This window comes from Tribolium madens, unplaced genomic scaffold (assembly GCF_015345945.1).
Source record: "Tribolium madens isolate multiple individuals breed KSU strain unplaced genomic scaffold, Tmad_KSU_1.1 Scaffold_3;HRSCAF=73;Tcas5.2_LG2, whole genome shotgun sequence".
Taxonomy (NCBI): Eukaryota; Metazoa; Arthropoda; class Insecta; order Coleoptera; family Tenebrionidae; genus Tribolium; species Tribolium madens.
In genome coordinates this window covers 10,473,343-10,485,650 of record NW_025401006.1, presented here as the reverse complement: position 1 = coordinate 10,485,650, position 12,308 = coordinate 10,473,343, and the positions used below count along the sequence as shown (strand labels likewise).

Genomic DNA, 12,308 nt, shown 5'->3' with positions numbered 1-12,308 from the left:
TTTCCTTATAAAATTCTAAGATTTAAGATGTTTTTTGATTGCATTGTGTTACGCAAATTGTAATAAATAGTGGTTTACAATATTTTTCATGTCAATTATTATTGTTTGGAGAACATTTGAAAAACTAAATTTGGTAGCATTTCCGGCAACACCGGATGTGCTAAAAAAATTTAATACATTTATTAAGAAAGCCAAGAATGAATATTATTACTTAAATATTTACTTTTTGAAAAAAAGAAGTAAGTTTAGGTGTTATCAGCCGGGGCGACTTGGACCGAACAACCTGTATAGCAAACTTGCATTACTTACTTATTTGAATTTAATTTAAACATTTGTTTTTGGAGTAAAGATTTTTTAATGTGGGATCAGGACCAGGTTTGGGCCAGGAGTCGCGAATGTGGCCTTCTAATTATTTAGATTATTCACAGCTCGTGTGTTTTTGAGTGCACTACCTTTGAAGTTAGGAATGAATATTTCTTAAAATTTCGGGGTGTGCCAAAGATGCGGGAAATGTAATTAGCGATTTATTAGAAGGCGAGTAAAGAAAGAGAGGTTTGCGAGAATAAAGGGATTATACGTAGATGAGTGATTAAAACGGCGAAATGCTGATAAAAGAAGCTGTCATCTTCCTGTGATGAAGGAAGTCTGTCTTTGAGCTTTTTTCTGACGACTCAAATATTTTAATGAGCATTACCTCCAAAGTTATTTTCAGGGTGGCGTCTTTTCCGAGTTTTTTCGTTAAACAAAGCTCGCGCCGTTGCCCTCGGGAAGAATTCGACGAATTTAATTACGTCAGATATTTCGAGCATGATATCGAAGTTTTAGTGTGTCGTTTAACAATTCTTTTTTATCATTCTGTTCCAGAATCTTGAAGACAAAGACCGTAAACACACAACGCACAAAGAACAGTTGAATCGCGAACAGAGATTTCTTAGGCGACGACTGGAACAGCTGTCTCAAAATTATGCGTTGTCAAAAAGGCGCTCCTTGTCGGAGTGCTCATCATCAACGGTTTCAAGTAACCATTCTACGGCATCACTTTCATCGGCGCCATCACCTATTTCCGAATCGGGTAAGTCATTTTCTAAACCATTTCGAAACACCTGCCAAAGAATGAATTTACAATCCCGAAAATACTTGGATCAAATTACGCACTGGTGGCTACTTACTTACATACAAAGCGACGCAATTAAGGGCGATAGGAGCTGTAAATTTTACAGGAGTTATTATTAGCCGGCTTTTCCTACACAATTATTTACTACGTGATTTATCCATCCTTTGATATGTTGCCGCTATATATTAGATATTTGACATGCAATTACAAAATTATCGCCGATAATAACATGAAAACCGATCGATAATGGATACCTAATACCACAAACGTCGATGCCCGTTTTTATGTCCTAATTACGATTACAACTTAAGAGTTTATTTTAACAATTAGCAAGAGTTTCAATTTGGAGTAGTGTAATTATACGAAAATTTTAACTTCTTGACAGTAGTTCAACAACAAACATTGTGTTTATTATAAAGGAAAAAATTTACGTTTGAAATTCATTTTTACTTTAAAATTTTTTACATTTTTACTTTAAAAGTAACAAAGTTCTTATATTGTCATTTATTTGAATTTTAAAAATAAAACAACTCTTTAAGGATTATCCAGAAATGAGTTTAGAATTAAAAAATACGATCATATTTAACTAAATAAACATATGCAAAATAAATCACGACTTTTAAAATTCTTCTAAAACAAAGGTTGGAAAGAGAAAATTGTATAAATATGTAAAATGAGATTATTTCTTTTACTTTAACAAGTAACTTATTAAAATTACAGGTATAATGAATATTTGAATTATGATATTAATATCTATATATTATACATACTAGGTGAATAAAAAGTATGGAACTAAACGTTTTTTCCTCAAACTATTTATTTTTTTTTAATCTAATTGCTGAATAAAAAATTAATAGGTATTATAAAAATGTGATGTTTTAACAAGAATAAAATTTTCGACTTCGACAAAAAAAATATTTTTTTAACCCATTATAAAACCATTTTTCTCATGAAGGTTATGATCTAAAGATTACAACTACACATATACTTTATATTTAACTTTTTCAATAAATTTTTTTTTATAAATTGCAATTTTGACAAAAAAACGCATACCTCAAAAACAAAACAAAGTTGATTCTCAAAATACGATCACATTTTTTATTTTACTTTAATTTATATTAATTATTATTTTTTGGAGGCAAATGATTTAAAAAAAACGCTTGGTTCCATACTGTATATATAGTTAGATTTTTTCTGTTTGAAACCAACAGCATTTATAAAACCTTTTTAAGATAATTTCCTGATATCCCATTATTTGCACTGCATTTTACACACCTACATTCTTTAAAGTTACGTAAAATAGAATAATAATGTTAAATTACTTAACAAAATTTGTTTTACCACACGTACTTTGAAAGGACCAGGAGTGGTCCTAATTTAGCCAAAACATGTTTAGGTTCTTATTATTTTGTCCTGTTGTACATTTATGTCCTGATTTGTGCCGACTTAAGGACTTTCAAGTTAAAAAGTTTTCTTAGATGTATGTACATATATTAATTAAATGTCGTAATTCAAATGTGGTCGTTGTTTTTGACCCTTTGAACACTCTGAAAGTGGAAAATTTAAAAATCACTTATGATGGCCACATTAAATATTAATTTGGATTGCATAGATTTTTGCAGAAGGGACTCTCAAAGCAAATCATAAAACAAAAAATTAATTTGTTAATTATTAGATTAGGATCCAAAAGTAAGTTGTTTTTTGTTTTTCATGTCAATATTTTGCATCATATATTTTTATTTTATTTAAATTTAATACAGTTAAAGAATTCGTAAGACTTATGTTATTTTTATTTTGTGTTCTGGAATAAGATTATTATAATTATTTTTATTAATGGTTTCGAAATTAAGAGTATACTCGTATTCTCCTAACACAAGATCGTGACATACGAGTCATGTTTTTCTCCGATATGCTTGAATAAATTTGAACACTTGGAAAATAATTTTAAATTCTGGATGAGAGTCAAAAGCTGCCAAAACCGCGAAAAGAAACATTTCTTTAAGATGTTTTTAACCGAAATAAATAGTATCGTTTTGCGGAAATCAATATATTGGTTTCGATATATTTATAGGACGTTAAGTCAAAAATAATTGTCATATGACCTAAATATTTTTCGATATTATTTTTATGGTTGATTGGTTTACGTTGCCAAATCGAGCTGATGTTTTTATTTTTATTGGATGCTCGTAAATTACAAATTCAATTTCATCTAATCGCAGTTATTGGTTAACAGGGAATAATAATAAAAGTTGTAACAGATTACCAAGCATCGTTTAGTTTTCTTTCATTATTTTTGAACTAGTCTTTTAGGGGAAATTACTTTTATATCTGTTTTGCACGTTTGGCTTTGAACAAACCATTTTGAATAAATTACATCGAAACTGTGGGTTGTGAACCTTTAAAATCGTTTGTAGAATTATTTTTGCATTAGTTTATGTGTAATTAAATGAAAATACAGCGTTTTTGTGTTGCGTCGATAAATGATTGATGGTTATTATTTTATAAAATTCGGCTCTCTCATGCGTCCAGTTAATATTTGGATTTACGTCGTTTCCGACACACCCTCGCAACACCATTGAACCAATCGGTTATATTTTCGCATAGATTTAGTCGTGCACTATCCACTCGTCCGAATAAATAAACGTATAATTCCATCATTCGTGATTAATCCCTGCATCAGCGATACAAGAGTTCGGGCTTCGGTAACGAACATAAAGGAAAATACTGCCGCTATCGCATCGAATATATGGCAGAGTGGAGGTTGAAAACACTATACAGTAGCATAATTCGGCCATTTGGGTCGGCCATCAAGCATTGATAAAAAAATAAACGACTGTTGTAAAATCAGTTTAGCGACATCAAATTTCGGCTGACTTTAATTTTTCTCGATGCAATTCAATGAAAACTGTAAAATGAAGGCGTCCTTTAGGTGGAAGGAAGCCTCGTCGATGATTGATGAATGTGTAGTGGTTTCGCGGGGGTGGCAATTTATCTCGGCGTTGCGAGGAAAAGCGCACTTTTCTGACATGGAAGGTGGTACACCGACACGCATCATACATAAATTGTATTTTGTTGACATCATATATGTGATTGCGGTTGGTGTGTTTCGTTTCCGACGCCTTTGTCACTTAGATCTGTCACAACTTTGGATGACCTGGATTTATACACTTCTGCGAGAGCGACAGGGTCTTAATTTTGGATTGGGGCGCCATATATTCCTCATTTAGTATTTATTATTACACTAACTAAAACTTTTTTTGTTGTTAATGACTAACTCTCATGTTAATAATTGAAATTGGTTTATTGCTAGTCGATATCTAAAAATATTCTGTGATAAACTATTGAACGCAAGCTTGTCGTCGAACTCTGACGATTATAATTTTAAAGTTGAAATATTGATCTAAGGAAATGGCATTAAAAATTCAAGAATAATTTATTTGTGTCAATACATAATTCACGTCTGATATCTCGTCTGTATTTGTCCTCAAGGATAAATACATACGTGTAGCTGGTGGATTTAATGAAAATTGGCGGTATTTTTGCACAATTCATTCTTTTTAACCAAAAACAAGATAATAATTTTGTTCATGTGGAAAATACCCGTTTTTCCGAATTCCCAATCGTACTTTTCCAAACGTAATTTACCATGATGACGTCGTTATAATCCCGCACTAAAGGGGGGTAAAATGAAGTCGACCAAACCTTTTCAGTGCAAGAGGAATTGTTCGGCCGGGATGAATCTCGGGTAGAGGGCGTTCAGGCTAACCTGCCGCTACCCCAAGGGAAATCCTCCACGGTATTTGGAAGTGAGATCTGTATGCGATTGCAGTTTGTGTTCTCAAAAACTTTTTTTCATCCCGATTGCTTTCGGAATATCATCGGTGTGTCGGTTGCAATTCAGCTGACGTTATGCGACTTGTTTATCTTATTTTATTTTAACACGAAATTCCAATATCCGTCTTGGAAAACATTATCTTTTTTTACTGGCAAACTTTTCTCTAATGTTGATGTTTCGATCGTAAACTTGGCCGCACCAGACATGTGTCTGCAGTTATGGAAAAGGCTACAAAGTGTAGTAAAAAAAGTTTGCTATAGTTTTCCTGACATCGGAGACTTTTTCCCTAGGAAATATTCTTCATTCCGAACGATTCGTGTCATCTCTCGATAAAAACCGACGACTCAACAAAAGTCCTACTTCGATGCTTCCTCGATTTGCTGCAGCCAATTATTGGACGACACACACCCTTTATATATTCTTCTTTCGAACAAAAGACACAGGAAGAATCTGCTCGTGAGCAAATTTGCTCCAATTTCAACTAAATATCACTTTAATAAGGGTTATTAAAACGTCACTTTAGATTTGTCGTACCTCTGATTTTGTGGTTTAGTTGGTTGTTCAAGAGTTTTTTTTCTTGTTCATTGGAGACGTTTGAAACAACTCTAGCATTTATACTTGTCTAGAGTTGGAATTGTGCAAACCTCGAAAGCAAATTCGGTGTAACATGGCATCTTAATTAGAATATAATGCACGTGTTAAGCACATAAGCCGCATTAGCAGATGCATACATGCAAGCCTCCCGCTCTGAATGCTAATAATTCTCGAGTATCGTGCATGTCTTATGTAACAAGATCGATGGTATGTATTTGGTCATGTGACGTCATAAATGACAATGAGTTTGGTCAATTCGCATGTGTTTGCCATATGAAGAAGGTGCTTTGCTTTTATGGCCTGTAAGTCGGTACACATTTAGAATAATGGAATAATATGATGAATATGTTATTATCAGGGAGCGCGCTTTGGTTTCAGCAAGAGTGATAGATCATCGACAGGCGAATTTCTGTTGATTATTTCGTAGATTTATGATAGTGTTGGCATAATTCGATCGATCCTTGATGCAAATGAATCCATTTGCATCCGATTTATTCCATAAATTTGAAATAATGACCGAAAAACACATTTTTGGCGGGAAATGGCGTTAACGCTGCCTTAAACCGTATAATAAATACCGAGCTTGCACAAATGGAGCATGAAGGCATAAATTCCTTCAGCGATGCAAGTCTCATATTCCTTTCAAGCAGTGGCATTTTTGAACGGTTATTATTAACAGCAGGATTGATTCGTTGCCGGCGGAAAGCAATAAACTAGGAGCAGAGGTTCAACTCCAGCCTCCTCGAAAGGGAGAAGCGTTAAAAGTGGCCGGCCGAATGAATAAGAAGATCAAAGAAAACTTATTGAGGAAAGGATGAGTCGGTTGCTTTTATAGCGCGTCTCATAAATTTGCAGTTAACAGCGCTATCGGTTCGTCAGCGGTCTCGGATCGATCCTCTTCTCCACTTCGTGTTATCAAAGGCGGCTTCGTCATGTGTGAGAGGCAAACACGGCGCTAACTACCGGCAAATATTTGTCCATCCGTCCGTCCATCGCCTCCCCCAACAAAATTGTTCTGGGAACCGCCCCGATGGCGAAATACTCCGCCGGAATATCAACGGCTTACTTCCCGACTAAGAATTACCACCACACCAACAAAAGAAAATGCGATAAAGAAACGCAAACTTTACACTTCTCATAGATCGGATAAAAAAATCGTCATTTCGTATTACTGCCACTTAGTAGATACAACGAAAATGAAATGTGAAGATAAAACTTTTGCCAGGATCGTGACAAATCGCGCTAACTTTTACGCAAGTTTTTTAAAACACGATTATAGATGTTACCACTGCATTGGGTATTTTACCCTAAAAAAGAGGATGATGCACAAAGTTGGAAAAAATTGCCTCAACTGATGACGACGCACTGATATCTTACTGGCAAAGGACTAAAGTTCAAGTTTGTAAATTGCAAAATCTTCGTTTAAATCCGGAACTTTTCTCTTTTTAAGAGAACATAACATATCAAAAAAATTAAGATTAGAATTTAACCACAGCACATTAAAACGTAACTCAAACCTGTTAAAGCAAAATCGAAGAGGTCTGTTTTTTGTCTTCCATATCAAATTCGGTTATTCTGTCAAGAGATTTTCTGATATTTGGAGACGAAACTAAACAAACATCCCCTAACTTACAATTTACAGAAGAAGATACATGACAGAGACATTTTTGTGTAGAGTTTTATTTACCTATAGCCTATATGTATGTACAGGGTGCTGCATTTTGGATGTCCGAATAGAGAATCTCCGAAACTAAGATGTTTAGCCAAAAACAAGTAATACATTTTTTTGAGAAAATAATATTGGTTAAAACCGCATCCTGCTATCGTCTTTTGTTTTCGACTTACATACAAAAGTTGACATTATGGCGAAATCTAAAAAAATTCATATCTTCGTTATTATAGAAGATACGGATTTGAAATAAAGACATTAGAGAGGCACATTTTTTACGAGGAATTAAATAATATAGTTAACTATTTTTTTCAGTTATTTGTTTAGCCGTAATAAGATAAACTTGAATTTTTTTAAAAGGAAATCATAGGCGACTATGGCAATTTTGAAAAGCTCATTTTCTTTTTATCTAAAAAATATATATTTGTAACAGAATATTTTTTTATAATTACACTTAAAAAATGAAATACATATTTTGTTTGATAATAGTTGACCATGGAAAAACTATTTCACTCCAAATGTGTAAATAATAATCAATAAGAGTTTTGTGAACTGTGAAATAGATGAAAAAATAGATAAAATTATAAAAATTTAAAAAATACGATACGTTAGAAGCATTGAACAAATATGCGAGCGCCTCAGAACAAAATTTTTACATAATTTTAAAAACTCCAAAAATAGGAAAAACAAATGTATCAACAGTCAACACAATTAGAAAAAAATTTTTTTTGATAGCTAATGGAGGTAGGATAACGTTCCACATAGTATTTGAATAGCCATATCGTCATTTTTGTATCATAAAATATATTTTATTGAAGAATTAAAGCGGCTTTTTTACAACACTCTATGTATCACTACTAGAAGTTACAGTAGTAATGTTAGCTTGTTTAAAAACAAAGAAATGTTATTAGTCGCCAATAAGTTGATTTACGGATTATTTTGTATTTTTTTCATTACTTAGTGCTTAGAAAACTCTTTCATTAGTAACATTTGTTGAATAATATAGTTTCAATCCTTTTAGTTGAAGATGCAACATTTTTTCATGGCCAACTGCGAACAAAAATCAAAGATAATTTTTTTCTAAAAATGTGTTATAATAATTTGTTACAAATATATATTTTTTAGATAAAAAAACAACCTTTTTAAAAATTACATAGCTCTATGATTCCCATATAAAAAAAAATACAAGTTTATTTTATTACGGCTAAACAAACAACTGAAAAAAAAATGTTAACTACATTACTAAATTCTACGTAAAAAAGTGCCTTTATTATGTCTTTATTTCAAATATGTTTCTTCGATAATAACGAAGATATGATTTTTTTTAGATTTTGCTAAAATGTCATAAGTCGAAAACAAAAGGCGATAGCGGGATGCGGTTTCAATATTATTATATTATTTTCTCAAAAAATGATCCCGTTTTCGGCTAAACTTCTTAGTTTCGGAGATTCCCTATTCGGACATCCAAAATACAGCACCCTGTACACCCACAAAGGGAGAATCGTTATCTAGCGAAAACTACATTGAGTGAAACAAAAATAAAAAACTGGGACAATATGAATTTAAAGAGGATTAAAATTCTTAGCATCTATATTGGAAATTTACATTTCTGGTTAGGTATTACGAATTTTGAGTAATGAGGATGAAACTTGGACCTAGATGTTTTTAAAGTTCCACCACGTACCTACTCCTTCATTGTTTTAAAATATTGCTATTTTCTTCTTTGTACCATCTTCTCCGCAAAACTATAATCGTTTGCATGTTGATTTGAAAAATGGACTATCAACTCGCCTTAAAATCTCTCCTGTATTCGCGTAAGTACCGCCCTTCCACTTTTCTCGTTAATGGGTCCACCGCCCCCGGAACGAATCCTCTAATGTAGTCAAGACCGAATATGCATTACAGAAACAGACGGTCTGAATTTATCCATTGTTCCAACTCGGCTTTCTTCTAGATAAAAGTAATTGTAAGTGACCCACCGGTCCTATATAGATGGTGCGTGTCCAAGCCGCCGTTGCGAATATCTCTTCGAAAATCTGACCACGTTTAGCCCCGATCCTTTTATTCTTAGGTCGTTATTTGCTTAATTGCTTCGTACTAGAGAACCGCTTATGGCTTTTTGTTTGATACCCAAAACCGCACGAGGGATTACTGCCCGGCGAATTCGCTTCTACATTAAGATAATTGCAAAATGGACACAATTCACTCTATACGATAATTAAATTTCTTGTTTTGTGAATATAATCGTGGAGATAAGGATTTTTAGGTGGGGTTTTCGGGATGCCTGCGACACTAGAGGAATTAAAGGACTTTCTAATAGCATTTATTAGCATATTTTCGTGTTGAAGATGAAATCACATTGCGCCCACCTTGTATTATAACAATTCAACCCGTTCTTGCGGACATTATCAGAATTTATGGTTGCCAAGGTGCACCCCAACAATTCGGGACGGTAATAAGGGACACAAAAGCGGGGAAATGAAAAAGCCGAACGCATAAATTTCCAGAGAATATTAAGTTACTTGCCCGACTTGTGTAAACAAATTCTTTCCTATTATGTGCGTTGGAAAATCGATTATTCGTGATTACGATGATTTATAACACCCAAAACGCTTTCGTTCGTGTTTTATTGGTTTTATTGACACTCGCTGTGTTATTTTCTGAATCAAGAAGCTGAAACGTTTCACTCACAATCAACTTTCCTCAACTTAACTTGATGTAATTTCTGTCGACTTTCTAACAAATATTGAATTTCTAATTTTATTTATACTAAAGGCAAGATAACTTTTTCTTTTATGTTCTGAATGACGCAACGTGTTTAAATATTCACCCTGTATATAAATTAATGAAGTTTGGCTCGAATTTATGATGAAAAGACTTTCTTCGCTGAGATCATCACGAGAACAACTTGTTTAAATGCAACCATAGAAAGTTTTAAGTATATACTCGTGTATTTTATCCTTAAATACCGAAAGACCAGAACTTTGGAGTTCCTGGAAAACGCACTTTAACTAAATTAAGAGATGATGTGTAAATTGGAAAGGTAGTTTTCATTTCAAATTCGTTAAGTTGCAACGTACGTATACCGATTTTGTTTTTCCAAAACTGTTTTAAAATTAATATTTTATCAGTTAAAAATATTAGAACCCTCTTTTTGCCGAGAAATGCCTATTTATTTGCAAAATAATCTCATTAAGTCGCTCCGCATCAAATTAAACGTTCGACTAATAATAAATTTGGACAAGGTGGCTTGACGAAACCGGGAAAAAGCCTCGCTTTTCTTTCTACCTACCGTTTTATTTAATTAAACCAGCGTCCTACGTGGAACCGCTTTTGCACTTCCATATATCCTTTTTAAGATGGTAATAAATTACAATGGAGGTACATTCTTTTGTACTTTAGAGACAATATTAGGCGTTACGAGTTCAGATCTTCGAGCCACTTTATTATTTTTAATATGAAGTGTTCACCGCAAAACGTTCGCGTAATTAAACAGCAGGGGTCTGTAATAATAAACCTTGGCCACTTTGCAAATAAATTGTTTCCGAATTAACTGCAAATCTTCGCAATGGTGTTGACATCGAGGTCAAGCACTTGCAATATCTCAAATTTCCTCATTAGATTTTTAATTAAGTAGAGAATTTTTGTGGAAAGTTGCAAATAAATTGCTCAACGTTGATGACATTGATGTTTCTTAATTGAGGAAATCTGCACAGTTCACGTGTGTCCTTCTGGCGTTATTACCTCTGCTAACAGATGTGCCGATAACTTTATGCAAAACATTTTAATTAAGAGTCCCCTTAAAAAATGTTTGTAACACGTTTAAATCTACTCAACTATAAAAAACTACGTTAGCTATCTCGTAAATAAATTTATTTTATCCACAGTCCGTTGTTTGTATGCTTGGCTAACTACAGGGGTGTCCGACTATAAATTAGTAAAGACCCTTCTAGTAGGAATGTGTGAACTTGGTCGCCTTGTAGCTCGGTAAACTTTTCTAGATTAAAATTTGATTAACTAACGCTGCCGGTGGTCTATCCTACAGCGTTTTAACGTAATTCCGTTCAAAATCCATGTTTCATCTTAAACGAACGTGTAAATTCCACCTCATATACACTTAATCAAGATATTACTACAGGCATTAACGTTTCCGTGATGCTATCATACATAAAAAATTACAATTCAAGGTGTCTTAAATAATTCATAAAAATTTGGCAAACATTTTTGGATATTATTTTGGATCGCTCGCGTGGTAGTTTGACATCCACAACTATTTCAAAACGCAGAAGGGCTAAGGAACTTACTAACAAAATATAGCAACACATAATTTATTATGAACTTCGTAGTAAAAATAAAAAGTCCGTCTTTTATAACTTATTTAAAAACCGTCTTTAATCTCAAAGGATAATGGTTTCCTCTTAAACTGTGACACTCCATTCCTAGCTTGCTTTTCTTCGGTGAATAAAAATCGACATTTTAAACATGTGTAAAACTTTTGTTGAATTTGTGATTGCTTCTTTGTTTGGGGCTTACGAATATGCATTGAGGTTAATCTAATTAAGAACCTCTTTATATACTACATTTGTGGTACGGCTCTCTTGTGCTAAAATCACCAAACTGCTTGCGGCACTCACTCTGGAACAGGCCACATAAAACTGGATATAACTTCAAAAATTACATTTTTTTATATAAACTGTCATCCCCTGTTTGACCTTCTTGGGGGTGGAATTTTCAAAAATCCTAAAACATGCATTTCTTTATTTTTAAAACAGAAAGCCCCAATAACAATTTTTATGTCAAAATGGACAAATTTTTATACAAATTTACTCTCATGTTTAATCCTCTTGGGGGTGGAATTTCTAAAAATATTGAAACACATATTTCTTTACAAATACTAAATCTCATGGATATTACTTAACAATGACAAATTTTGATACAAATTTTCATTCCATGTTTAACTATATACATATTTATACAAGTTTTCATCCCTTACCTGACCCCCTTAGGGATAGAATTCTCCAAAATCTTGAAACACGTGCTATTTTGTTTTTAACTGAACACCCAAATACCAATTTTCATAGATTTAACTTAAAAAA

At 33.1% G+C, this 12,308-nt stretch overlaps 1 protein-coding gene across 1 annotated transcript in view; it reads left to right on the top strand.

Moving 5' to 3' along the window:
• LOC123007058 (max dimerization protein 1-like) overlaps positions 1–12,308 on the top strand; it is a 129,318-nt gene that overhangs the window by 106,355 nt on the left and 10,655 nt on the right. The window contains exon 5 of the mRNA XM_044402084.1: positions 865–1,072. Coding sequence (XP_044258019.1) covers positions 865–1,072 — 208 coding nt within the window. The remainder of the gene's footprint in view (positions 1–864; positions 1,073–12,308) is intronic.